Source organism: Balaenoptera musculus, chromosome 13 (genome assembly GCF_009873245.2).
Source record: "Balaenoptera musculus isolate JJ_BM4_2016_0621 chromosome 13, mBalMus1.pri.v3, whole genome shotgun sequence".
Classification (NCBI taxonomy): domain Eukaryota; kingdom Metazoa; phylum Chordata; class Mammalia; order Artiodactyla; family Balaenopteridae; genus Balaenoptera; species Balaenoptera musculus.
The window spans coordinates 68,642,681-68,670,650 of record NC_045797.1 but is presented as its reverse complement, the minus strand read 5'-3'; the positions used below and the strand labels follow the sequence as shown (position 1 = coordinate 68,670,650).

General features: G+C 38.8%; 1 protein-coding gene and 1 long non-coding RNA gene across 7 annotated transcripts in view; one reads left to right on the top strand and one right to left on the bottom strand.

The window, feature by feature from the left end:
* RBKS (ribokinase) overlaps nt 1-27,970 on the bottom strand; it is an 84,792-nt gene that overhangs the window by 49,145 nt on the left and 7,677 nt on the right. For 4 of the 5 annotated variants that reach the window (XM_036872873.1, XM_036872870.1, XM_036872874.1 and 1 more), the window contains exons 2-4: nt 9,649-9,781; nt 2,796-2,859; nt 1,795-1,857 (exon numbers count right to left, since the gene is read on the bottom strand). In XM_036872873.1, the coding sequence (XP_036728768.1) occupies nt 1,795-1,857; nt 2,796-2,859; nt 9,649-9,781 (260 nt within the window). Of the gene's footprint in view, nt 1-1,794; nt 1,858-2,795; nt 2,860-9,648; nt 9,782-9,934; nt 10,055-27,970 lie in introns of those variants that run through there. The other variant, XM_036872872.1, reaches the window with a different exon arrangement.
* On the top strand, nt 2,869-21,541 carry LOC118905898. Of its 2 annotated transcripts, none has more exons than XR_005022364.1 (4): nt 2,869-3,329; nt 4,245-4,387; nt 6,712-6,787; nt 21,461-21,541. It is a non-coding gene; the product is annotated as an uncharacterized LOC118905898 (long non-coding RNA). The 2 variants fall into 2 exon arrangements; XR_005022365.1 differs by lacking the exon at nt 21,461-21,541 and adding an exon at nt 10,554-10,617.

Below are 27,970 nucleotides of genomic sequence, written 5' to 3'. Positions count from 1 at the left end.
TTCTACTACAATCTATACTCTCGAGGGCATTACCATACACTATAAACCAGACAAAGTCTACCATAACAGGCACCCCATACACGATATTAAATATCTTTGCACGGAAAATGCAGTATTTTGTTACACAGATAAGGAAGAAACAGAACTCGATATCCCTAGAACACAAAAAAGAGTTAAAGTTTAAGACAGGGAATGAGCTGCTGTTAGCAGCAATAATTACTTAAATGTAGCTTAAAATAATGGACACAGACGGTTGTTAGAATGAAATCTTTTGTCTACTGTCTTTAAGTGGAATATATTTTTTGGGGGGTTGTTATTGCAACTTTGAGATCACTAAAGTAGAACTAAAAATACCATAACTTCATGATAAATGATTTTGTGAAACTGCATTATAAATAAAAGACATATTGTGACAAATCCTAATTTAAAACAATGCACTCTTAACTTCTCACAAAGCAGTAGGTTCTTCTGTCCTAGGTGCTCCATGAAATGCTCGGTCCTTCTGAATGTTAATTCTGATTTAAAAAAATCTTATGTAGCTGTTTTTATACTTAAAATAGTTGGCAGCAATTATGAAAAGTTTACTCGAGGGTAAAGGGAAGTTACTGGGTTTTTTCCCCCCATAAATTTATTTATTTATTTATTTTTGGCTGTGTTGGGTCTTTGTTGCTGCGCGTGGGCTTTCTCTAGTTGCGGTGAGCGGGGGCTACTCTTCGTTGCGGTGCTCGGGCTTCTCATTGTGGTGGCTTCTCTTGTTGCGGAGCACGGACTCTAGGCACGCGGGCTCAGTAGTTGTGGTGCACGGGCTTAGTTGCTCCGCGGCATGTGGGATCTTCCCGGACCAGGGAACGAACCTGTGTCCCCTGCATTGGCAGGCGGATTCTTTTTTTTTTTTAATATTTATTTATTTATTGATTGATTGATTGATTGATTGATTGCTGTGTTGGGTCTTCATTTCTGTGCGAGGGCTTTCTCTAGTTGCGGCAAGTGGAGGCCACTCTTCATCGCGGTGCGCGGGCCTCTCACTATCGGGGCCTCTCTTGTTGCGGAGCACAGGCTCCAGACGCGCCGGCTCAGCAATTGTGGCTCACGGGCCTAGTCACTCCGCGGCATGTGGGATCTTCCCAGACCAGGGCTCGAACCCGTGTCCCCTGCACTGGCAGGCAGATTCTCAACCACTGCGCCACCACGGAAGCCCGGCAGGCGGATTCTTAACCACTGCGCCACCAGGGAAGTCCTGGAAGTTACTGTTTTTAAAAGACAAATGTTTCAACTATTGCAAGGCCTTGTGACAGGCATAGTTGTATATATAGACTTTTGAGATTTGGTTGCTGTTTAAAGAGCAGACAAAATTGAACACTAACAATAAGTTAGAAGTAATTGGTTGCTGCCATTTGCTCAGTAAATATTCTATAAATATGATTCATCAGCTTTCTTTTGCACCCATATATTTACATTTATTTACTTAGTGTAACTGAAATGACAGATGAATACTTAACTACTTTTAGAGAGAAATATCAGTTCTGGGTTCACATGAAGGGTAATGGGATGCTACAGAATATAAGTATAATTTTGAGGCAACTATACCACTTCATATGTATTGGATGGCCAATTTTGTATTTGAATGATCAACTAGGGAAGTGTAAGTAAAGGGCAACATATATATTTAGATTGGAAAGACCACACATTAGAACTTGGAGTGGTGGTTATGGTCAGAGATCCACAGGAATAGGGTAAAAATTGATGCTTCTGCTCTAGTTCTGGAAATGATACTCCAATATGTGAAACACATACCTTCATTACTGACAATTATAGAAGCAGTTCCTGTTGCAGCATCTTTAGTCTGATATGTAAATTCTAAAAGAAAAAGGAAATCACAGTCACGTATGTACAGCCTGGCAAGGATAATCTATTTTAACAATTTCAATGCACCACTAATCCTTGGAAAAACTTTTTAACCTTTAACCATCTGGAATGATAAAAAAGAAGTAAGTAATTAGTGCTAATTTATACCCATCACCTATACAATGAGGAAAATACAAGTCTTCACACTTAGTTGCGCCTTTTTTCTACATTAGTGGCAACCCAGCAAACCACCCCCGCTTCCGATGCCTTCAGATTATTCACAGTTGTACACATATGCATTTTTCTAGACCACCATATTTCTTTTCTTCAGTGAAAGAAATGACAGACTTGAGATGAAAGACTAAAGGTCAAACTCATAAAATGAAATTGTTTAACTTTCTTCATTTTCATAAGCTTCGCATCTCATCAAGAACTATGGTCTGGCGTGTAAATGGAAATGTTGATCAGGCAGCCTTTGGCAGCAGCAAAGAGCCTTGAACTGGAGCCAAAGACCTGCACTCTAGTCCTGGCTCTGGCTCCAGCTAACTGTGTGCTCTTGGACAAATTCAGAACCAATCTGGCCTTCAGTTTTCTCTTTTGTGAAATGATGGTATCAGCATCAGTGGTTTCTAAGATCATTTCCAGCTATGACATTCAATGACTTTTCTTAAGATATCTTTTGTGAATGCAGCACCTGTTTTCTCTTGTCACCTACTTTTGAAACATTTCTATGAGATGAACGCTTGTAACCTCCTATCATTTTATTCCTGTCTGGAGAAACGTACATGAAAGAATTAACCAAAGGATATTTAAGCAAGACTAGACAAAGTTGTGCATAAAAATTCTCTGGCCACCAGGGGAGGATCTAATAATTCTATTGTATTTTCAACTTGTAACCAGATTCCAGAAGAAAGTTATAAAAACTAACTTTAAGAAAGATGAAATTTTACCTGTAGAAATATCATTCTGTTTCAAGTTTTCTATATAATCATTGCCAAAGGAATCTTTGCCAACCTGTACCAAAGAAATGATGAACGTTAGATTTTTTACATTTAGTAAAATGCTACAAATGTAGTTTTTAGAATACTTAGCATTTTAAAAGGGCATATCTGCATGGTACTTTGTAAACATTAACTAATTAATCTTCTTAATGTAAGATGCTATACTTGATTTCAGCCCAAAGAATTGTTATATATTAATGTTCCATTTGTATCCTGCCTAAAACGTGAAACATTTAGTGACTGTCACAAGTTCTGCAGCTTCACTCTCATTTTGATCTTTTCATATGGAAATTGCCATTGAGACAGAGCTGTCCACCATCAACAACCCTCAATATTTATGAAGAATCTCAGCTGTTCATACTTCAGTATAAATGAAGGCATCTTTGTAATGACCAGCCTGGTGTTTTAGAATCTTCTTATCTTCTCCACTGACCCTGGCATGGGGCAAACAGGAGGGAATTTAAAAAGTCCTAGCTAACTTGGGTAAGTTGGTGTAGTGGAATTCTGTTGTTTTGCATCCTAGCATCCATTCTGGTAATGATACTTCGATTTTTCCTTTGGACTCTTTCATTCACAGACAACATGATTAGGGTTGCACATTTTTTACAATCAATGAATCTATATTGACACATCATTATCACACAAACTCCGTACTTACATCTGGGTCTACTCTGGGATTGTACATTCTTTGGGTTTTGACAAACGTATAGACATGTATCCACCATTATAGTCTCATACAGAATAGTTTCACTGCCCTAAAAATCCTCCGTGCTCTGCCTATTCATCCCTCCGTCCTCTTAGCCCCTGGAAACTACTGATCTTTCCACTGTCTCCATAGTTTTGTCTTTTCCAGAGTGCCATATAATTGGAATCATACACCATGTAGCCTTTTCAGAATGGTTTCTTTCACTTAGTAATATGCATCTAAGGTTCCTCCATGTCTTTTCGTGGCCTGATTACTCATTTCTTTTTAGTGCTGAATGATATTCCATGGCATGGATGTACCAGTTTATTTCCCCATTCACCCACTGAAGGACATCTTGGTTGCTTCCAAGTTTTGGCAATTGTGAATTAAGCTGCTATAAACATCCATGTGCAGGTTTTTGTGTGGATCTCCTCCTATTTTTACTTTTAACCAGCTTGTCACCATTTAAATATCAGGAGACTCCACAAAAACAAACACGTTTCTGGGAAGTCCTGAAAATTTAGAGGTCCTGGTAAACACCAGGCCTACATTCTTACAAGACAACAGAGCTGAACCTATCTCATTAGTGAGCACATGCTCTCTAGTTCACCATAGCCCCCACCTGGCCTACTGCAATGTATGTTACCTGTTTGGCCCCATAGGCTTTTAGGCTTGCCACACCTGAACTATACTTCTATTTTTCTGTCCTGCAGATGAGCACTTTGTCAGTGGATAACGTCTCTATCTAGGTCTCAGCACTCCTGGTATATTCTGCTCCTCTTTGGACATATCAACAGAAAGAAACCTAGAGGTTTACTTGATCAAGAACCTCAATGAGTGATGATAACATTTCCTGGTAAGCTTTTAGACTGTCTAGGTTAAGGGTCAGAAAATGTTTTCTGTCAAGGGCCAGATAGGTAGTAATGATTTAGACATTGCAGGCCAGATGGTCTCTCCTGCACCTACTCAGCTCTGCTATTGTAGTGTGAAAACAGCCAAAGACAATCTGTAAACAAATGGGTATGGCTGTGTTCCAATAAAACTTTACTTACAAAAGTACATGGTGGGCTTCCCTGGTGGCGCAGTGGGTGAGAATCTGCCTGCCAATGCAGGGGACACGGGTTCGAGCCCTGGTCTGGGAAGATCCCACATGCCACGGAGCAACTGGGCCCGTGAGCCACAATTACTGAGCTTGCGCGTCTGGAGCCTGTGCTCCACAACAAGAGAGGCCGCGATGGTGAGAGGCCCGCGCACCGCGATGAAGAGTGGTCCTCACTTGCCGCAACTAGAGAAAGCCCTCACACAGAAACGAAGACTCAACACAGTCATAAATAAATAAATAAATAAATAAATAAATAAATAAATAAAAGAACGTGAATTTCTTTAAAAAAAAAAAAAAGTACATGGTGACCAAGATTTGCCCCATGGGACATAGTTTGCTGACCTCTGATTTAAATGCCACCTCTGATGCCTTCTTCCTCAAGGAACACTTTTCCCTGTGCTCCTTTTCTGGTGGAAATGCTGATGAGACAATAATCTCAAATAATATATAAGTTGTTATTAGCAGAATTTCTATCTCTACAATGAAGTACAGAGGGTTGCTGTGGGGAGAGTCCCCTGGTAGAAGGAGGTCATTGACTAAAGGTTTCCTTTATAGAAGGCTGGCCATTTTCTACCAGGTAAGAGCCAAGGCATCCTGTTTCTTAGGTCAAAGACTCATACCAGAAAACAAAATCTTTGTTATCTCATCCTTTTTAAAAAAAAAATTTATTTACATTATTTAACTCTCTCCCATGGGTAATCAAAAGTGTTGTATAGTTGGGAAAGTATCATTGTAAGAATGCTGTAGGAATTAAGAAAGGCCATCCCTAGGCATGTGGAGCCTGATACAAATTAGAGCAAAGGAACTTCTCTACCCTTTCCTATCAGTTTTTTTTTTAAATTAATTAATTAATTTATTTTTTGGGTGTGTTGGGTCTTCGTTTCTGTGCGAGGGCTTTCTCCAGTTGTGGCGAGTGGGGGCCACTCTTCATCGCGGTGCGTGGGCCTCTCACTGTCGCGGCCTCTCTTGTTGTGGAGCACAGACTCCAGACGCGCAGGCTCAGTAGCTGTGGCTCACGGGCCTAGCTGCTCCGCGGCATGTGGGATATTCCCAGACCAGGGCTCGAACCCGTGTCCCCTGCATTGGCAGGCAGATTCTCAACCACTGCGCCACCAGGGAAGCCCCCCTATCAGTTTTATACAGGCAAAATCTGTTTAAGGTGAATACCAAGGGCAGGCTTGATAAATGGTGCTGATATTACAAATATTAGAAAGTGCCAGGATTCGGAAGAATTGTTGGAGGGGAGGAAGAAACCAAAACATGGAGTTTTGCCCTCAAGAAACTGATAATACTGGAGGGAAAATAAGACATGGAGACACAATTATAACACCAGGTGGAATATCATGTGCATCAGAGGCCTAATTAGGAAGGGATTTCATGCTCAGGGTGTGAAAGCTTTTGCAGGCTTGCTGCAGCTGTATTTTAGAGGCTTCAGTAGCTGCCTGTCTTCTTCCTGCCCAGAGAATTACCTGATTGGCTACATCCCTCAGTGATTGTTATGGTTCCAGATTTATTCTAATAGTGATTTCCTGGCAAATCTGTTGGCTGGCCTTCCAAGTTCTACATGAGAAGTGGAATAAAATCCTTTGTTTTTGCCTTCTTTGGTATTCTCTTGTCAAAAATAAATGGAAAAATAGCAACACTGTTAAGGATTAGAAGAAGTCGACTCTAGCTCCATTAACTTCGCATGGAGGTTGTAGTGATACATTACAAAGTAAAAGTAGTGAAAAAAGCCTAATAGGAAGACAATATTTTCATCTGTGTCATGGAAGTCAGAAGCCCCTTCACATTAGCTGTGTGATCTGGGGCAAGCCACTTTAACCATCTATAGGCTTCAGTTTCCTTATCTGGAAAGACCCAGCCAGTTTGCTGCGAAGGTAAAATAAAATAATACGCATGAAAGGACACTGAAAACTTTAAAGGATTAAGTAATATGACTTGGTGTCATCATCATCATCATCATCATCATCATCATCATCATGGCTGCACTCCTGCTACTATGGCTGCTTCTCTTGGGGTAGGGGCAGGGCTACTGCTGCTTGGAGTCAATCTTATAAACTACTTTCCTGCCCATCTAGTTCTCCCAGACGCTTCTAATTCTTCCTGTTGCCGCCTATCTTCAACAGAAAAGCAACTGATCATGGAAGCAAGCAGGTGGGTGCATTATTTTAAAAATGAGACTGTATTACTATTATTATTTTAATAAAAACATAACAGCTCCATTAATGGTTTGGTGTAAATAATGCTGTTAATATAACCATGTATCTTGGGAATTCCCTGGTGGTACAGTGGTTAGGACTCCACGCTTTCACTGCCGAGGGTGTGGGTTCGATCCCTGGTTGGGGAACTAAGATCCCACAAGCTGACTGGTGCGGCCAAAAAAAAAAAAAAAAAAAAAAAAAAAAAAATATATATATATATATATATATGCATATACACACATATATATGTATATATATACATAACCATGTATCTTATTCCTTTCATAAGAACAATATAGCCAACTGGGAGCATATCTATGCCCAGGGTTACAATATTTATTGTATTGAAACGGGGGCAAAAAGCAATGGAGATATGAGTCCTATTTAAAAAGTCCTTTACTAAGTGAGAGAGTAGCACTGACATATATACACTACCAAATGTAAAACAGATAGCTAGTGGGAAGCTGCTGCATAGCACAGCGAGATCAGCTTGATGCTCTGTGACCACCTAGCGGGGTGGGATAGGGAGGGTGGGGCTCCCTGTGATCCTCGGACTGTGGCCTTGGCCCGTGACTCAGTTGAGTACTGACTACACAACTCTTAACTACCTGAAGTGTTTCATTACACGTGTCACTGTACGCATCTCGATGGATTCTTGCTTAATAGCCCTCATCACAATGTCCTGACAAATATTTCCCCTTAGCTCGGTATCAGATGTTGTGCCTGTGCCAGTGCTCCTCCATCAGAGCTCGAGTCTGAGCTTGTTGCAGGGCAGTAGTAAGTTAAGGTTGCTAAGAAAATTTTCTACCTGTTTTTCTTTTGCTCCATCTGTTCATTTTTATCTTGAGTAATTTCATGATTTTGGTTTTCTACTTGGAATCTGTTATCTTTAAGAAACCTGCTATAAGGCAGTTTGGCTAATTTGCTAAATAAAAATATACTTCATAATTGAATGAAATATTATGATTAATGGATAACAATAACTCTTATTATAAAAGATATTTTTCTTTTTAAGAAGCCTAAGAATACAATGCAATTTGTTTAAGCTTAAATAAATCCATGTCTAAAGGTCCCAGGGTATCTAAGCAAAGTAACCTTGTATAGGTCTTAGCTGAAGCCATGTTTCCATGTCCTTTCTGTACAGACACCCAGGCTAAATTCCACTGTGGGGCTAAACAACAGACGACTAAATCAGTCACAATAGATATAAAGAACTTTCAAAATTGTACAGGTGCTCAAATAACCATCATACACAGACCAGAATAAAACAAATAGCACCTCTGTTTAATCAGTCTCCTTACTCGAACATTTCCCAAAATGCAAAATAGAAATATTTGAATTGTGAAACTCAACTTGGGAAATGAATCACGAAACCATAGGAGTGGATGTGAGAGAAATAGAAGGCATGCGGGCTCAGTAGTTGTGGCTCGCGGGCTTTATGGTGTGTGGGCTCAGCAGTTGTGGTGCATGGGCTTTGTTGCTCCGCGGCATGTGGGATCTTCCCGGACCAGGGACGGAACCTGTGTCCCCTGCACTGGCAGGTGGATTCTTAACCACTGCACCACCAGGGAAGTCCCCCAGATTCCTTTCTGATCCAAGATACAGCATTAGAAGAAAATAGCTTAGAGATGAGTAAATCATCAGTTATTAGACCGAGTTTCCAAGAGCTGTGTTGCTGGAGTGAAACCTGCTAAAAACAGGATGATTTATGCTGTTTAGAAGCTGGACCACAGAAACCCACTGGAGTAGGCTAATTCCCCTCACTTCTTACACTCCAGTTATAAACTCATTAAATTCAGGGAATGCAGCATTAAGTTATTTGAGGACTGCTACTTCCCAGAGGATTCAGTGAGGTAGAAACTAATATGAAGGACATGGAAGATTACTCTCTCCTATTTAAATCTTTAAAAACAACGAACCTGGGCTTCCCTGGTGGCGCAGTGGTTAAGGATCTGCCTGCCAATGCAGGGGATATGGGTTCGATCCCTAGTCTGGGAATATCCCACATGCCATGGAGCAACTAAGCCCGTGCACCACAACTGCTGAGCCTGTGCTCTAGAGCCCGCGAGCCACAACTACTGAAGCCCGCAAGCCTAGAGCCTGTGCACTGCAACAAGTGAAGCCACCGCAATGAGAAGCCTGTGCACCGCAACGAAGAGTAGCCCCCGCTCGCTGCAACTAGAGAAAGCCTGCGTGCAGTGACGAAGACCCAATACAGCCAAAAATAAATAAAAGTAAAAATAAATAAATTAAAAAAAACACGAACCTCTCAAAGACTCATACAGATACTTAAACATGCATGTACATGTACTTGTTTATAGCAGCACTGTTCACAACAGCCAAAAGGTGGGAACCGCCCATCAGCACATAAATGGATAAACAAATTGTGGTATATACAATGGAATATTATTCAGCCACAAAAGGAATAAAGTACTAATACATGCTATAAGGTAGATGAACCTTGAAAACATTATGCTAAGTGAAAGAAGCCAGACACAAAATGTCACATATCATATAATTCCATTTATAGGAAATATCCAGAATAGATAAATCCATAGAGACAGAAGGCAGATTGGTGGTTGCCAGGGGCTGAGGGGAGGGGGGGGAATGGGGAGAAACTGCTTAATGGGCAAGGAGTTTTTACTTTGGAATGATGGAAATGTTCTGGAACTAGATAGAAATGGTGGTTGTACAACATTGTGAATGTACTAAATGCCACTGAATTGTTCACTTTAAAATAGTTTAAAAAAATGAGCTCATGTCTTCAACCGGGTTCTCGCCTCTAGAACCCTCTCCACCATACTTTACACTTACCTTGCACACCATAGATGTCTTTGCTCCAAGCCTAGCAGCTTGGACACACTGGTTGGCACCTTTCCCTCCAAAGCCAATAAAAAACTTATGACCATGGATGGTTTCACCAGTTTTTGGCAGGCGAGAAGTAAGGCTATCATAATTTTAAAAGAGAAGGAGAAAAAAAAAAAAAAAAGCACATTGGTAACTGCAGTCAATTTAAGCTCTTCAGAAGACAGAGGGAAGTTTATCTGATGGCGCTCTAGTCTTAGCAGCCAGAACTGCAGGCAGAAGCAGGAAAGATTACCTTTTGCTTGAAGATAACATTCAGTAGTTTGCATCACTGTCAAGAACGCATCTGCTTGACAAAACTCTTCCCTCCCCACTGCCCCACAGCCATACTGCTGTAGCTCTACTTCAGATGACAGCGCTTAGAGGCTGTACTGCATCAGGGTTGTTCACGGGTGCCTCTGTTTTCCATCTTGGGGAACTCTTGGAGGGAAGTAACTTCATATTCCCCCTTCCCAATGCCCAGCACAGAACTTTATTCACAGTGGGACTTAATAAATGGGACCAAGTTATTGTGCATTTCTGTACAGGTTTATCTGGTCATTTACAAGAAGCAGGAAGTGTGCCAGGATTCTGGTAGTCCTGTTCAGGACCTAAGGAGAAGAGGGAAGTTGCAATTCTGGGCACTAAAGAATCTTATTTGTTTCCTTCCGGGTGGGGTGGGAGTGGGGTATTTAGATGGCAGGAATAGGTTTCAGTCCTAGTCTCCTCCCCCTTCCCTATTAAGATGTTATTTAATCCCGAATTCTAAGTCACCTTGGGGATTCATTTTTTCCCTGGGTATCTCCCGTGTATACCTGAGGGATACATTAATAAATTTGTTTGTTTTTCTCTTATTCATCTGTTTTTCATTACAGGGGTCTCAGCCAAGAACTTAGAAAGGTAGAGGGAAGATTATTTTTCCACCCCTACATCTCTTTTATATATATATAAATAAAAGCATTCTAAAGATCTAAGTTCAGTTTAAAATTTTTACTATGGAAAATTCCAAACAAATAAAACTAGAGGAAATGCTATATTGACTTCCCCTATCCCCATGTACCCATCACCCAGATTCAACTATTGTCAACTCATAGCCAATCCTGTTTCAGTCTATACCTTCACTGACTTCTCCAAATGCTAAGGATTTTTACTGACATTACTGTCTAATGAAGATAATAGTAAACAAGGCAAAAAGCATCAAAGACTTGCTCCAGGATATGATTTTCATAACACTGAAGGTGGAAGATGCGAGGAAACAAAATCTTTGAAGAACAGATAACTTTAAATGGAAAAGGAGTTCTGGGTATAGGGGCAAGTGGAGAAGATTGGCTCAAGTGGCATGAGGACTGGTTGAATGGCCACAAAGAGGGCCAAGGGCCAGATGGAGCCAATGGAGAGATGGCAGGTGCTCCAAAGGTTAATTAGCTTTAGACAGGAAAGAAAGGCCAAGAGAGAAGTTCACAATAACTCAACTGAGAACCTACTCTGTTTTAGCAGATCAGAAATTTACATTCATTTCCCACCTAGGCTGTGATCTAACTGAAAACAGCCTGTCTGCAATGGAATGACATACGACTGATGCCAAAAACACATGATCATGTCAATAAAAACGAAGTTTGACCTATGAACCTCCTTTATGTATTTCTAAAAGTCTCAATAAATTGGGCCAAAACTACTCCATTCCCTAGCAGTGCCCTGTCAAATATGGTTATTTGAGATTCAAAAGAGACTCATCAATAATTTGAAAACATCCCACTCTACTCCGCCCCTTTTCAATTCTATTTTTATCTTGGATTCTAAATGCATTTATAGTACTGATGAAAAAAATATACATCTACAAGGTTCACTTCTGAAAAAGGTACTCAATCAAGAGAAAAATGGTTTTAATGTAATGTTATTATCCTGTCATTTAATTTAGCAATGACAAGTGATGATGAGATTTTGATTTGCATCAGAAATCTTAAACATTTTAGGATTCTGTTATGAACAGGCAATGATGAGTAATCTGTGTGATTGAGTAACTATATGAATTCTTGGCTTATTGATGCTGCTGCAAACAACATTCATAGCAACCTTAAAAAGAAAAAATATCCAATGTGGCTAAAAATAGGCCAAAATAATTAGTAAGACTGTCACTAAAGAAACTTATGACTTGAACTATATTTATACTTAGATCTGGGTCATAACTCACTGGTTTGAATTGAGTGTATTTTTTATTATCAACTGTGGGAAACCATGAAAAATATATCACCAGATTATTACCGGGATGTACGTGTATGTGGGGGAGGAGTGAAATCAGGGGTGCTGCATGTATGTGTTTGATGTGGGAGCAGATGGCTGGGATTTAAACTCATTTCTAAACAACTTATATTAACACAAGCACTGTACTAATTTAGCCATCACTGAAATTCCTCACTCCTTGGAATGCTACTATTTTCTTTTCCTTCTACATCTTCGTCCTATTCTTATTTCCTTCCTCCCTGAGTTGTCGCCTTGCCCTGCGTGAGGATAGGGACCAATGTCTGCACCATCTTATCCCCATTTGCTGACTGAATGAACCTTTGTAAGAGTCTCCTGTTACCTCTGAAGGGTAGCAGAATATGCTACTCCAAAATATGACTGGAGAAGGACGTGCTACTGCAAAATATGCTGCTTTGGTATATTGTTTATCTTGACTGTAGGCACGTGAAAAACAGCAAATGCAGGGAGAGGCTTTCTCTGAACTCCCCTTATCTGCCTACGGACAGATCCTCCCAAAGGAACTCAACTGCCATAAATCCCCTTCCTGGGAGTTTCATCAACCAGAGAGGATTGACTCTTGTCACAGGAGAGACTAGAAGTCAATACCATGCCTAGACAGACATTGTCACAGACTGTCACAACTCCCATCTATTCTTCTAAGGGGCCATTCATCTGTCCTAAAAATCATTCACTCTCCCCTAAGAGACCTACCACTCCCCTCCCCCTTCCCTATTAAGATGTTATTTAATCCCAAATTCTAAGTCACCTTGGGGATTCATTTTTTCCCTGGGTATCTCCCGTGTATACCTGAGGGATACATTAATAAATTTGTTTGTTTTTCTCTTATTCATCTGTTTTTCATTACAGGGGTCTCAGCCAAGAACTTAGAAAGGTAGAGGGAAGATTATTTTTCCACCCCTACATCTCTTTTCCATGTCTCCCTGTATGGTATCTGTTCTTTCCTCTGAATTGAAGATGTGGAGGTGTTGACGAATGAGGGAGAAGAGGCTGGGATGACTGTTCAATTGTCTGGCAATAAAAATTCCATGTTTTACAAGACCTTGCCTACTGCGTTCCCAATATTGGCAGCATTCCTTTCTATAAGCAAGAACTGTAACTAGAACTCATACTATCATTCCTTCATTCACACATTAATTCAACAAACGTTAAATCAGTGTTTTCCAATGAACCTCCTAAGGGCAAAGTAAGCTTGCTGACAATGAGATAAAACCTAACCATGATGCTAATAACACATGAGTGAAAAAAACATGTCACAGAATAAGGAGATTAGTATGACCTGATTCATGTTTCTTAAAAGGAAAAAGATACATGTTCTCATATGATATGTAAATGCACAGGAAATGAAATGTTAATGACAGATACCCATGAGAAGGATGGGAGTGGGGGGCAAAAGTGCACAGAAGTACAGTAAGTCCCCTACTTACGAACGAGTTCCGTTCCGAGAACGCATTCGTAAGTCCAACAAAGTTAGCTTAGGTACTCAACTAACACAATCGGCTATATAGTACTGTACTGTAATAATAGGTTTACAATACTTTTCATACAAATAATACATAAAAAACAAGCAAACACAAAAAATAAAACATTTTAATCTTACAGTACAGTACCTTGAAAAGTATGGTAGTACAGTACAACAGATGGCATACAGGGGCTGGCACTGAGTGAACAGGCAAGAAGAGTTAACTGACTGGAGGAGGGAGAGGAGGTAGGAGATGGTAGGATCGTCAGCAATAGGAGACGGAGGGTAAGCTGCAATTTCACTTATGCCTGATGTTGATGGAACGCACGTTCACATCTTGGAAAGTTCACAACTTGAAGGTTCGTATGTAGGGGACCTACTATATTCAACAAGAATATCTTTGTGTTTTATGGGAAGCCACTTGTGACTACTTCAGATTCATCTGGCCTCGCCGCATCTTTTTCTAGCCGTCAGTTGCCTCCGGCTGGCTTCTTGCAGGTGCAGCCTAACAGAGCCTTGCCCAGGGCCATCCTCTCCTCACTCCAGGATTTCTGTTTCTGTTCTGGGCCGTTCTGCAGGACAGAGCAACCTGTTAAACACATCAAGTACCTTGGTATAAGCTCTTCTGCTTCCGGCTTCACTTTCCCTGGCCCTCACTCTTGCTCCCTGGATTACAGTCCAGCACAGAGGATGTGCACTCAAGCCTTTGTCTTATTGCCCTGCTTTCTGTTGAAAGATAGTTTATTGCTGATTATTTTTTTAAAAGTGAATGAATTAAACAGTGGAAAGTGAATTGGAGAGCAACTAGAACATGAGTTACAAACGGGCAGAAGCATTTCTGACTTATAGATCCTAATTTACTTTGAATTAGGCTTTTCTATCTTTTTTTCTTTATTAAAATCATGAAATTAAGGTCAGGTTGAGGAAAGGACCTGCACAAAGCACCATCCGCTGTATGAAAGCATCACCATAATTCTTCCCAATTCAAATATGAGCTCTTAGTAGGGTGTCAAAGACAGACCAATTAAGTGCTCAAAGGAAAAAAAAAAAAAAAAAAGGGAAGCAGTACTGGTAGAAATATACTGTTGCTACCATTTAAAATTTTTAAATAGTGTAAATTTCTCAATGAAGGAGAAAACCAGTCATAAGAAATATATTTGAATTTAAAACAAATTCGTAACTTTAAAATGTCATGATATTTTATTTATTAAAAAAATTTTTTTTTTAAAAATGTCGTGATATTTTAAAGTTGGACAGAAGGAAGCACCGATAAATGTTCAGGTGGCCCCTCAGTCTTCTGGGCCATGAGAGGTCATGCAGTTAGAGTTTGGTTGTATGAGGAAGGAGGCCTGAGCCACTTACAGATTGCATTACCTTTGACAGCTTTTCCCTCTTTGAACCAGCTTCTTCTCTTGCAAAACAGGTTTAATAATACTTGTCAACTCCTTAAATGCCTGGGTTTTGTACTCTGAGTTATTTCACTGACAGGTGTTACCAGAACAATTTATCAATTGCTTTTAACTTCTTGACAATGATGTGCCTGTTACAGATTCTCAGAGATGATTCATATCAAAGGAAGGAATGACCTGGTGAAACGGATAAGAAGCGATTTGACCAAAGAGGTTACACTGATACTGGCTCCAGCCAAAAGTCAAGGAATATGCTGCTTTTTGGCTTTTGAATTCCATCCTTTCTTCTTCTGGCTGTAAGCTTCTGACACTGTACACCCCTGTAACAGGGGATTGTACCATTAGTTATCACCCAGTTAACATTCATTATGCTCATTTATTATTCCTACTGCCTGTATTTTTCAACCATATCTATTCTTCCCAGCATTTGTGTATGTCACATTTACAAGCATGGGGTAATTCCCAAACCAAGCTAGTGATACCTATTTCTACCTCTGTAAAAAGAACTTAGCCTTGCAGCTAAAACTTCATTTTGTGGTGCCTAACCCTAAATTTGCGTACATACACGTATGATTTATTTAAGGAAATGAAACATGAATTATGCTTTAGATGGTTCTTAACTGATTTTGATTTCTAACTTATATCTTTTCCTAGCTAACAAGCCTGTGGCTAAAAAGTCATTTTGTCTGAAGATGCAGCTACTCTTGTATTTATAGAATAGATAAACAATACTCTAGTCAGAAGTGGCCAGCCTTTCAGAGTGTCATATACTTGACCCTTATTTATTTAAATTTTGCTTATGTGTGAGAAAGTGTGCTAGGCATTGGGAGAGCCAGTAAAGCCAAGCATGTTATGGTCTTCTCCCACGTTATGGTCTTACATGGCTTTTCATTCACACCTCTGTTCAAATGTTACCTCCTTGGAGAGGCCTTCCCAGACCACCTTACAGGTGAGATACCCCGTTCCTAACTGAATTTTTGTAAAGCATTCATTCATTCTGACAAATAACACTAGGTTTTTGGATCAGATCCAGCCTTTTAATTACTCTTAATTGTGTTAGTTCTCCATGTCCCAATCCCCTGTGGGGTGACATGATGAGAGAAACCTTTAAATCATGAATTTTGGGAGTTGATGTAGGACAGCTGACACAGTTGCTGTTCCTCCTCCCCTCTAGGGTGGGATGGGGCAGAGAGAGAGAGGGAGGGAGGGAGGGGGGAGAAGAATATGACCTACTGACATTTGCTCTGTAATGTAAACAAATCCTCTTAGGGGAAAGGAGGGAGAGGTCTTTAGGTTTACAATCCCTAGAATGTAAATAAATGTATCCAAGGAAAAAGTCTCTAAATCTCTCCAGAGGTCTCTGACTTGTACAGTTTGTCTGCCGTTCAAACATTCTTTAATCCAAGTGCCAACAGTCTTTCTCAGAAAGTCATGATCATGCACAAACGTGGAAACGTTCATGGAGCATCGCATCCCAACAATTTTCTTCATAGCAATATCATTGCCCAACGTTACAACACTCACTTATTTCTTTCCTCTTGCCCTAGCTTCTTTTGGATTAATTGTATTCCATTTCTTCTTCACTACTGATGTGTTATTAACTCCACCTCTTTTTTTCTATTTTTTAAAAGCGATTGATCTAGGGTTTACAATAAGCACTTTAGTTTAGTATTTCCAAATATTACTAAACCACTTTACTTATAAATGTAATCTACTTTACGGTAGTATTCTCCCATTACCCCTTCCTAACCTTTGTGTTATTATTGGCATACATTTTACTTCTACATAATATAAACCGTACAACACTGTGTTATTATTTTTATTTAAATTGTCAATTGCCTTTTAAAGAAATTAAGAAATGAAGAAAAGAACGCTTTGCATTTATCCATAGATTTACCATTTCTGGGACTTTTCATGCCTTTGAGTGGATCTGAGTTTCCATCTAGTACTATTTTGGTTTCACCTAAAGAACTTCCTTCGATATTTACTGTAGTGCAAGCTTCTAGTAATAAATTCTCTTGGCTATTGTTTTCCTGTCTTTATTTCCCCATCATATTTGAAGGATATAGAATTTTATGTTGACAGTTTATTTTTCCAGTACTTTAAAGATTTCATTTTTTTCTGGCTTGCATTGTTTCTAATAAGAAGTCTGCAGTCAATCTTCCTTCCCCTTATGTAATGTGTATTTTTCCCTCTGGTTGCTTTTAAGAGTTTCTGTTTATAATTGGTTTGCAGGAATTTGATTACAGTGTGCTTTGCTATGGTTTACATTATGTTTATCCTACTTGGGGTTCACTGAAATTCTTAGATCTATGTGTTTATATTTTTCATAACATTTGAAAAAAATTCAGCTATTGTTTCTTCAAATAGTTTTTGTGCCTCTCCCACTCTTTGTTTCTTCTTAGATTCCATTTACACACGATAGACTGCTTGTCTCATATCACAGAGGCTCTCTGCATTTTGCTCAGTCATTTTTTCCCTCTACGCTTCAATTTAGATAATCTCTATTCACTGTCTTCAAGTACAGTGATCCTTTCTTCTCTAATGTCTACTCTGCTGATAAGCCTATCAAATGAATTTTTCATTTCAAATACTGCACCTTTCATTTCTTACATCTCTATTTGGTTCTTTTATACGTCTTCCACTTTTCTCCTCATTATGTTCAAGTTCTTCTTTAAATCACTAAGCATATTTACAAGGGCTCTTCTAAAATCCCTTTCTGTGAATTCCATCATCCCTGTCATTTCTGTGTTGGTTTTGACTTTTGTTTTCTTGGTTATGGATAACATTTTCTTGATTCTTTGCATGTCTAATGACTTTTGATTGAATGCGGAACATTGCAAATGTTACATCGGGTGTCTTAATTCTATTGTATTTTTCCAAAGGGTTGAACTTTTTCAGGCAGTTAATTTGTGGATCTGTTTGATCCTTTGAGGAATGTTTTTGAGAGTTGTTACAGTGAGTTTAGAGTACCTTTACTTTAGGGCAAGTTTACCCCTTCTAACTAAATTGTGATCCTTCTTGGATCTCCACTGAATGCTCCAGCGGTTCAACAATGTCTCTGGCTGGACAGAACTCAACACCTCCCATTCCTGTACAATTTCTGGGACATGTTCACCTTAGAGCTCTCAAGTAGTTGCCCAGCTTTGTGGAGTTTCTATATATATCCATTTAGCATTTAGCAACAGAGTCAAGGGGACTCCTTTGCAGATTTCTGGACTTCCCCCTGATTAGCTCCTTCTCTTCCAGTATATGTTCCCATAAATCCTACCCACCGTGGTCTTCCTAAGTTATGAACTCAGTTTTCTCAACTCACTGATGCTGCCATGCTTCCCTTGAGTTCCTCCTCTCTGTGCGACGGTCAGTGATGTGCCTCCAGGACTTACCTTGTTTGTCTCCTTTCTCTTCTGGATAACACTCCTGTTGTCCAATATCAGAAACAGTTGCTTCATATGTTTTGTCCCATTTTCTAGTTGTTTATGGTGGGAAGGTAAGTCTTATACTAGTTATTCTAATATGGTCAGAAGTAAATATTTTTGAATGAATGTTCTACACCTTAAAAGACACTTAGTTGGGATGACAGAATCCCACATACATAATAAATCATACAGGGACTTCCTTGGTGGCGCAGTGGTTAAGACTCCATGCTCCCAATATAGGGGGCCTGGGTTCTATCCCTGGTCAGGGAACTAGATCCCACATGCATGCCGTAACTAAGAGTTCACATGCCACAACTAAGGAGCTGGCGAGCCGCAACTAAGGTGCTCACCTGCCGCAACTAAGGAGCCTGCCTGCTGCAACTAAGACCCAGCACAACCAAATAAATAAATAAATAAAAAGCGAAAAAGCATATGGCTCCACGTTAAAAAAAAAAAATCATACAATGAGGTGAGAGCAGGGCAAAAGTGCTATGTATGACTGTAGCCCAAGTAGAATGGTTATTAAACAAATGTGGTCAGAATAACAGGGACAAAACAGGCTCACATCCTTCTTCAGTCTTCCAACGTGGGATAGAGGACTGAGTACAGAAGGTACCAGAGGCATACAGGTCAAAGTATTAAAAATATATCTAAAATCTAAAACACCGTCTAACGTCAACTAATCTTTTTGAATAATTATATATATATATACCTCCTTACTCCCAGCTGAGAAAAGTCCTGGAGAAAGAATAAAAGCTTGGATAGGGAGGTGCTGAATGAGCTAATTTTGGAACTACAAGGTGCAAGAGGAGAGGGCAGGAGAAATACATATATGTATGTGTATGGGGGATTAGTGAGTGGGGACTGGACAACTATAGGATGGCATAAAGGTATGTGGGACAATCAGGATGCAGAAAAAAAGGAGCAGAAAGAATTGTTGAGACATTTATCAAAGTTCCTGATGAAAAATGTTTTAATTCATTGAAGAAGACAAGCAAAGTATGATAGTGTCAAATAACTATAAACCAATATTTTATTTTCTATTTTGCCAATTAATTATAGTAAATTTTAAATTTCAAAATGACTCCTGTCACCACATTGTAATTATCTCTAGGCTAGTTCTTCCTGCCATCTGCTGGTGTAGGTAAAAGAAATGTAAATGGAATTAATTTTATTGTAAGCAAAATATGATTAGAAGGCTAAATCAGCACAAAAAAATAATGTATTCTGGAATCAGTTATTAAAAATGTTAATTTACCTACTATGTTTGGTTTTTAGTGCTCATGCTTCTTTCACATTCCCATCATCATGAATAATCAAGAACTGATTATATTGTATTTGGGCTTCACAATACATTTGTAAGATGGGTCAGGATAGGCATTATCATCATTTCTGTCTTAGTAAGGAAGTGAGAACTCAAAAAAGTAATGGCTTATCAAAATGTACACAGCTGTTAGGTAGATGAGCCTAACTCTTAATTCTGGATTTAGGATTCCACTGCCATGGTCCTTAAATCACTCTATGCTACTTACAATCAACTTTCTCTCAATTTTTTTAAATGAAAACTTTAAAAATCTACTCTCTTAGCAATATTGTATTATTAACTATAGTCACACTGTTGTACATTACATCCCTGTGACCTATTTATTTTATAACTGGGAGTTTGTTCCTTTTGAGCCCCTACCCGTTTCACTCACCCCCACCCCCACCTCTGGCAACCACCCATCTGTTCTTTGTATCTATGAGCTTAGTTTTTAAATTAAATATATATATTTTAAGATCCCACATATAAGTGATCTCAAATGGTATTTTTCTGACTTACTCCACTTAGCATAATGCCCTCCAGGTCTATCTATATTGTTGCAAATTTTTCTTTATTTCTTATGGCTGAATAATATCCCATTGTGTATATACGTACACCACATTCTCTTTATCCATTCATGCATCAGTGGACCCTTAGATTGTTAGTTCTATTTTTAACTTTTTGAGGAACCTCCATTCTATTTTTCATAGTGGCTGTACCAATTTACATTCCCACCAACAGTACACAATGGTTCTCTTTTCTCCAACACTTATTTCTTGTCTTTTTGATAATAGCCACTCTAAACAGGTGTGAGATGATAATACATTGTGGTTTTGATTTGCATTTCCCTGATGATTAGTGATGTTGAGCATCTCTTCATGTACCTCTTGGGCATCTATATGTCTTCTTAGGAAAAATGTCTATTCAGAACTTCTGCCCATTTTTTAATTGGATTTTTTTTTGCTCTTGAGTTGCAAGAGTTCTTTATATATTTTAGATATTTTTTCTCAATTTTGACTATAATATTGGACATTCAGTAGATATAACAGAAATATTTGTTTAACATTATTTTTATGAGCATAAAAAATAGCAAATTCTGTATTGAAAAAGACTTATAGTTCATTGCATCTCTCTACTTCTTTTGATTGTGACACTAAGTGATGTTACAGGGGAGAGTGGTGGCCTCCACTACACTGTCATAATAGTTAAGTATTCATTCTTAAAATCTTATTTGTATTTCAAATCTCTTTGCATAACCTATTCCCTATGATTGGAAATTTCTTTCCCCTTCTTCTTTTGGAGCTAATCTATATGCGTCATGCATCAACTCAGATATTACTTCCTCTAGGACTCTGAATGTAACCATGTGGGTTAGCTGCCCTGCCTCTACTCCCTAGCAATCTATGCATGTTTGTCTCATAGCCTGTATCACATTTGCTTCTGTATCACTATGGCCTAAGACTGTGCCTATACACATCAAGTGTCCAATAAACAGTTGTTAAAATATACATACATTAATAGTGCCAGATACCGTTTTTTGAGTGCTTATCATAAGACAAATATTGCACTAAGCACCTATGACCACTAAATCACTTAATCCTTACAATAACCCCAAGACAAGGTTATTATTTTCATCTCCATTTCACAGATAAGAAGAATGAGAATTAGATTAAAAAACTTACCCAAGCTCACCCAGTAAAAGATGGCAGAGCCAGGATTCAAACCAAGGCTGGTCTGACTACAAAACCCATTATAAGATATTATGTACAAATGTACTTAATGTCCCTTGGAATTATTTATATTTCATGTTTTTATAATTTCTCATGTAATTTCTGGTAGCTGTACTTTCGAAGAATATTGGGAGTTTTGCAAGCTGAACCAAGATGGTAAAGTGGAAAGACCAAATAGTGTTCCTTTCCTTAGAGTTCAGGAGGAATTAAGTTGATGGATCAAAGAAGACATAATAATGGTATTTAGAAAGTAATGAAAACTAAATTATAACAACAACAACAACAACAACAACAAAAAGTACAAGTATACCTCAGAGATATTGCTGGTTCAGTTCCAGACAAGCACAATAAAGCGAATATCGCAATAAAGTGAGTCACATGAATTTTTTGGTTTCCCAGTGCATATAAGTTATGTTTATACTATACTGTAGTCTATGAATGTGCAATAGCATTACATCAAAAAAAACAATGTACCTACCTTATTTAAAAAATACTTTATTGCTAAAAAATGCTAACCATCATCTGAGCCTTCAGCAAGTCATAATCATTTAGCTGGTGGAGGGTCCTGTCTTGATGTTGACGGCTGCCGAGTGATCGGGGTGAGGTGTCTGTGGCAATTTCTTAAAATAGGACAGTGAAGTTTGCCACATCAATTGACTCTTCCTTTCATGAACGATTTCTCTATGTAGTGTGCGATGCTGTTTGATAGCATTTTACCCACAGCAGAACTTCTTTCAAAATTTGAGTCAGTCCTTTCAAACCCTGCTGCTGCTTTATCAACTAAGTTTATGTAATGCTCTAAATCCTTTGTTATCATTTCAACAATCTTCGAAGCATCTTCACCAGGAGTAGATTCCATCTCAAGAAACCACTTTCTTTGCTCATCCCTAAGAAGCAGCTCCTCATCTGTTCAAGTTTTGTCATGAGATTGCAGCACTTCAGTCACATCTTCAGGCTCCATTTCTAGCTCTCTTGCTATTTCTACCACATCTGCAGGTACTTCCTCCACCAAAGTCATGAACCCCTCAGAGTCATCCATGAGGGTTGGAATCAACTTCTTCCAAGCTCCTGTTAATGTTAATATTTTGACCTCTTCCCATGAATCACAAATGTTCTTAATAGCATCTAGAATGGTGAATCCTTTCCAGAAGGTTTTCAATTAACTCTGCCCAAATCCATCAGAGGAATCACTCTGTGGCACGTTTAGCCTTATGGAATGTACTTCTAAAATAATAAGATGTGAAAGTTGAAATTACTCCTTGATTCATGGGCCACAGAATGGATGTTGTGTTAGCAGGCATGTAAACAACATTAATCTCATTGTACATCTCCACTAGAGCTCTTGGGTGACCAGGTACATTGTCAATGAACAGTAATATTTTGAAAGGATTTTTTTTCTTTTTCTGAGCAGTAGGTCTCAACAATGAGCTTAAAATATTCAGTAAACCATGTTGTAAACAGAAGTGCTGTCATCCAGGTTTTGTTGTTCCATTTACAGAGCACAGGCAGAACAGATTTAGCCTAATTCTTAAGGGCCCTAGGATTTTCAGAATGGTAAATGAGCACTGGCTTCAACTTTAAGTTGCCAGCTGCATTAGCCCCTAACAAGACAGTCAGCCCGTCCTTTGAAGCTTTGAAGCCAGGCATTGACTTCTCCTCTCGAGCTATGCAAGTCCTAGATAGTATCTTCTAATCTGAAGCTGTTTTGTCTGCATTTGATAACCTTTTGTTTAGTGGAGCCACCTTCATTGATGATTTTAGCTAGACCCTCTGGATAACTTGCTGCAGCTTCTACATAAGCACTTGCTGCTTCACCTTGCACTCTGATGTTATGGAGATGGCTTCTTTCCTTAAACCTCATGAACCAACCTCTGCTAGCTTCAAACATTCCTTCTGCAGCTTCCTCACCTCTCTCAGCCCTCACAGAATTGAAAAGAGTTAGGGCCTTGCTCTGGATTAGGCTTTGGTTTAAGGGAATATCGTAACTGGTTTGATCTTCCATCCAGACCACTGAAACTTTCTCCATATCAGCAATAAGACTGTTTTCTTTCTTACCATTCATATGTTCACTGGAGTGAACTTTTAATTTCCTTTAAGACCTTTTCCTTTGCATTCACAGCTTGGGTAATTGACGCAAGAGGACCAGCTTTCCACCTGTCTCTGCTTTCGACATGCCTTCCTCACAAAGCTTAATCATTTCTAGCTTTTGATTTAAACTGAGAGATGTGTGACTCTTTCATTCACTTGAACGCTTGGAGGCCACTGTAGGGTTATTAATTGGCCTAATATCAATATTGTTGTGTCTCAGGAAATAGGGAGGCCCGAGGAGAGGGAGAGAGATGGGGGGAATGGCCAGTCAGTGGAGCAATCAGAACACACAAAATATTAAGTTTGAAGTCTTATATGCGTGCCATTCATGGTGCCCCAAAACAATTACAATAGTAACATCAAAGATCACTGATCACAGATCACCATAACAAATACAGTAATAATGAAAAAGTTTGAAATATTGTAAGAATTACTAAAATGTGACACAGAGACATGAAGTGAGCAAATGCTGTTGAAAAAATGGCGCCGACAGACTTTCTCAATGCAGGGTTGACACAAACCTTCCATTTGTGAAAAACTATCTGTGAAGCGCAATAAAGTGAGGTACACCTGTACCAAAGAACTGCTTATAATTTTTATCAAGACAGCCTAAAGGACTTGGGAGTTGAGTTTCTTTAAGATTTTTGGCAGAGTACAGTTGACTCTCGAACAACTGGCCTGAACTGTGTGTATAGCCAGATTTTTTCACTAAATACATACTACAGTGCTACAAGACCCATGGTGGGTTGAATCCACGGATGTGGAACCGTGGATATGAAGGGCAACTGTAAAGTTCTTCGTGAATTTTTGACTGTGTGGGGGTTGGCACCGCCCAACCCCTGTGTTATTCAAGGGTCAACTATACTTGTTTGAAAACAGGTAACTGAAAATTTAGATTTGTTATTTCTCACTTGGAAATGAAGACTTCTAATTTAGAAAAAAAAAATCAATATTATTGCTACCACAGTCTATGGATTGTAACATTTTAAATCAGTGGTAAAAGTCCAGATGTAAAATATAATATGTAAAAGGCACTTAAAAACTGTCGCACAAGTTAGTTTCTGCAATATTATGGAAGAACTGCATTAGAAAACATTTTTGACCAAAGAGGAAAAGCCAGTATCTAATACGTGATATATCTGGGAAACAAACTAAGAACAAAACAAAACACCTCCAAACAAAATAACCCAAACTCCAAACAAAACCCCCAAGTTTCGTTTAGAAAACAAGTCGACCATATACATACAAAGATAATTTATATCTGCCTTGTGCAGATATACAAGAAATGCACCAAGTCAAGCTAGTATTATAAAAATTGTGAAGAAAGTAAAGAAAGATAGATGGAGATTATTTAAAATGTTCATATGAAAATTTTAAGACTACAATCAGTTGTCATAAGAACTTTACACAATTCCAAGAAATCTTCCTTTATGATTTTTGTTGTATGTTCCTTAAAGATCATATAACAAAAGGGTAACGCATCACTATGTGGATACTACTAACAAGTGATTAAACTTATATCCAATGAGGCAAATTTTGACTTAGTATAGCTATGGAAGAAATATATTGGAATCATCTCAGACCCGTTTCGGGATACCCAGTCCACTGTCAGCACACATTTATTGCGTTACTATATTCCAGGCTTTGTTTTGAGGTTCTGAGGACCTCCAGACCCTGTCCTCACTGAGCTTACAGTCAAGTGTTAACACTGTATGCTCACTGTCAAAATGGAGGAAGATCCAGCCACTTAACTAGGAGATAACTATCCTGAGCAGAACTCACGTAATTCAAGAACTGATATCCACTGGACAGTGTCACGTGATACAATGTGTCAGGAGTTAACACTATGTATTATCACAGCTGACAGACTGTATAACCAGGTATGGTGCCACTTAAAAATTGATGTGCTCATCTGTGCCAAGTATGCCTTCCCAGGGTCAGGAATAACCCTATCCCCATTCTCTCAAAGGGTAATTTCTCCAAATTACTACAGTATTTTGCCACATTCACACTACTTCATAGCTCCTGCTTTTACTGATAAATGCTTGTTTCCCACCCTGGTGGCACATTAAAATCTATGGGAGGAATTTATTTCAAAAAATACTGATGCCTGGACCCTATCCCTGGAAGTCTGGTTTAATTGATTCTAATTGGCAGCCAGTGTTGAGACCTTTTTCTTTCTCATTTCCACAGCATTTTGTGCTAGCTGGAGTCAATTTTATGGCTCCACTTTCATTTTTCCTTTGCTGCAGAAAGAACTCCCTTTCATGCTAGAATCCTCACAGTTTTTTTTTCCCCTCTGAACACTCTCATTTAAAATCTTAAGGGGTGGCCAACAGAAAAATGGACAAAGGACACATGCACGGGCAATTCTCGAAAGAAGAAATACAAACCAACAAACATCTGAGAAAAAACTCAATCTCACTAGTAGTAAAACAGGAGATAATATTTATCACCTTTCAAACCGGCAGTGTGTTGGTTAGTTTTCTAGGAAATAGGCGTTTCTCACATTGCTAGTGGGAGTGTAGTTTAGAACACTTTTTTATGAAGGCAAATTGGCAATATATTACAAAAATTTTTAAAAATGTTATTTCCCTTGATCTAGAAATTCTACCTCTATGAATTTCCCGAAGGAAAAAGACACAAGTCCAAAAGGTAAGTGTTCAAAGAAGTTCGTCATAGCAAATGGAATCAACTTACAGGTATAAATTTAGGACACTGAATTACTTATCTCCAAGTAATACAGTGGTGACAACAATGCTGTGGCTGAGTGTGGTGGTAGGGGAGGAGGTGTGAGGTTACTGAGCTCCTCTTCTGCACAGTCATCCCCCCGCCCCCAACAAACATACACCTAGAACACGTATGCATGCACATGGGGATGCATAATTGCATAAGAGGACATAAAAGGGGGATTGCTAGCAGGAGCCAAAAATAAGAGACAAAACAAAAAAATCTCACACAATAAACTGGAATAGGAAAAGGAGGGTAAGATGAAGAATAGGTAGTTTAAAAAGAAATGCAAGATAGGGAAAGGAAGAGTGGTACAACTGCTATGGAAAATAATATGGTGGTTCCTCAAAAAATTAGACAGAATTACCATATGATCCAGCAATTCCACTTCTGGGTATATATGCAAAAGAACTGAAAACAAGGACTTGAACAGATATTTGTACACCCATGTTTTATAGCAGTATTATTTACAATAGAGCAAAGGTGGAAGCAACCCAGTGTCCATCGATGGGTGAATGGATAAACAAAATGTGGTACCGACACACAGTGGAATGTTATTCAGCCTTAAAAAGGAAGGAAATTCTGACACATGCTACAACATAGATAAACCTTGAAGTATTATGCTAAGTGAAATAGGTCAGTCACAAAAGGACAAATACTGTATGATTCCACTTACATGAGGTAGCTAGAGAAGTCAAATTCATAGAGAAAAAGTAGAATGGTGGTTGCCATGGGCAAGGGGGAGGGGGGACAGGGAGTTATTGTTTAAATGGGTACAGAGTTTCAGTTTGGGAAGATGAAAAATTTTAAATTATGGTCCTTTTGAGTTCACGGTTCTCAACCCTGATGCATATTAAATTTAGAAAGTGATCCAAAAAAACCCCAAAGGGGACTCTGTCCAGCTGGAAGAAACTGACCAGGTGGGGCGGGGGGGGTCCCTATTTTTATTTTTTATTTATTTTTTAAAATTAATTTTTATTGGAGTATAGTTGCTTTACAATGCTGTGTTAGCTTCTACTGCACAGCAAAATGAATCAGCCATACATATACATATATCCCCTCCCTTTTGGATTTCCCTCCCATTTAGGACACCACAGTGCATTAAGTAGAGTTCCCTGCACTATACAGTATGTTCCCTGCAAGGGGTCCCTACTTTTAAATGTTCCCTGCTGCAGCCCTTTCCCTTCTTGGCAAAGACAAGCTGTAGGCAAGAGGAGATAAAAGATTTTGATTTTTCTGTATCTTAAAAAAAAAAAAAAAGTTCTGTAAATGGATGGTGATGATGGTTGTATAATACTGATGGTTGTATAATACTTGATACCACTGAACTGTACACTAAAAAATGGTTAAAATAATAAAATTTATGTTTAGTGTATTTTACCATAGTAAAAAATATGAAAAAAAACCCTCTAAAGGACAATATTAAGTCCTCTGATACAGATAACTACATAATTTGCTTTTTCTCCCCCCAAGGAAAATGCTCCCTAGTAGCACTTTTGAATACCTTCTTGTCTCTTGCAAATATATGTCAAACTTCTGAAAGGCTACTCTAACCTTCACAACAATGTGTTAGTATTTGAGAGTCAAGAGATACAATTTTAATCCTGGCTCCAACCTTAACGGTATTTGCTGGGGGAAAATCACTTAATTCTTCCCAGCCTTGTTTCCAATAATTAAAATGAACAGTGTGGAACACAAAAATGAACTCAAGGTTCTTTCCTACTCTAAAAGTCTCTAGTTTCACAGTATTTCTTTAAGTTCCCCAAACACACCTTTGCTACATTATAAATATCTTTGTTACATGGGTGGTGGAGTTTGTGTAGTTTCTGTTTTTAGGAGTACTGGTATACTTAATATCTTCTTAGTTTCATTATCTCCAATAAATAGTTGTG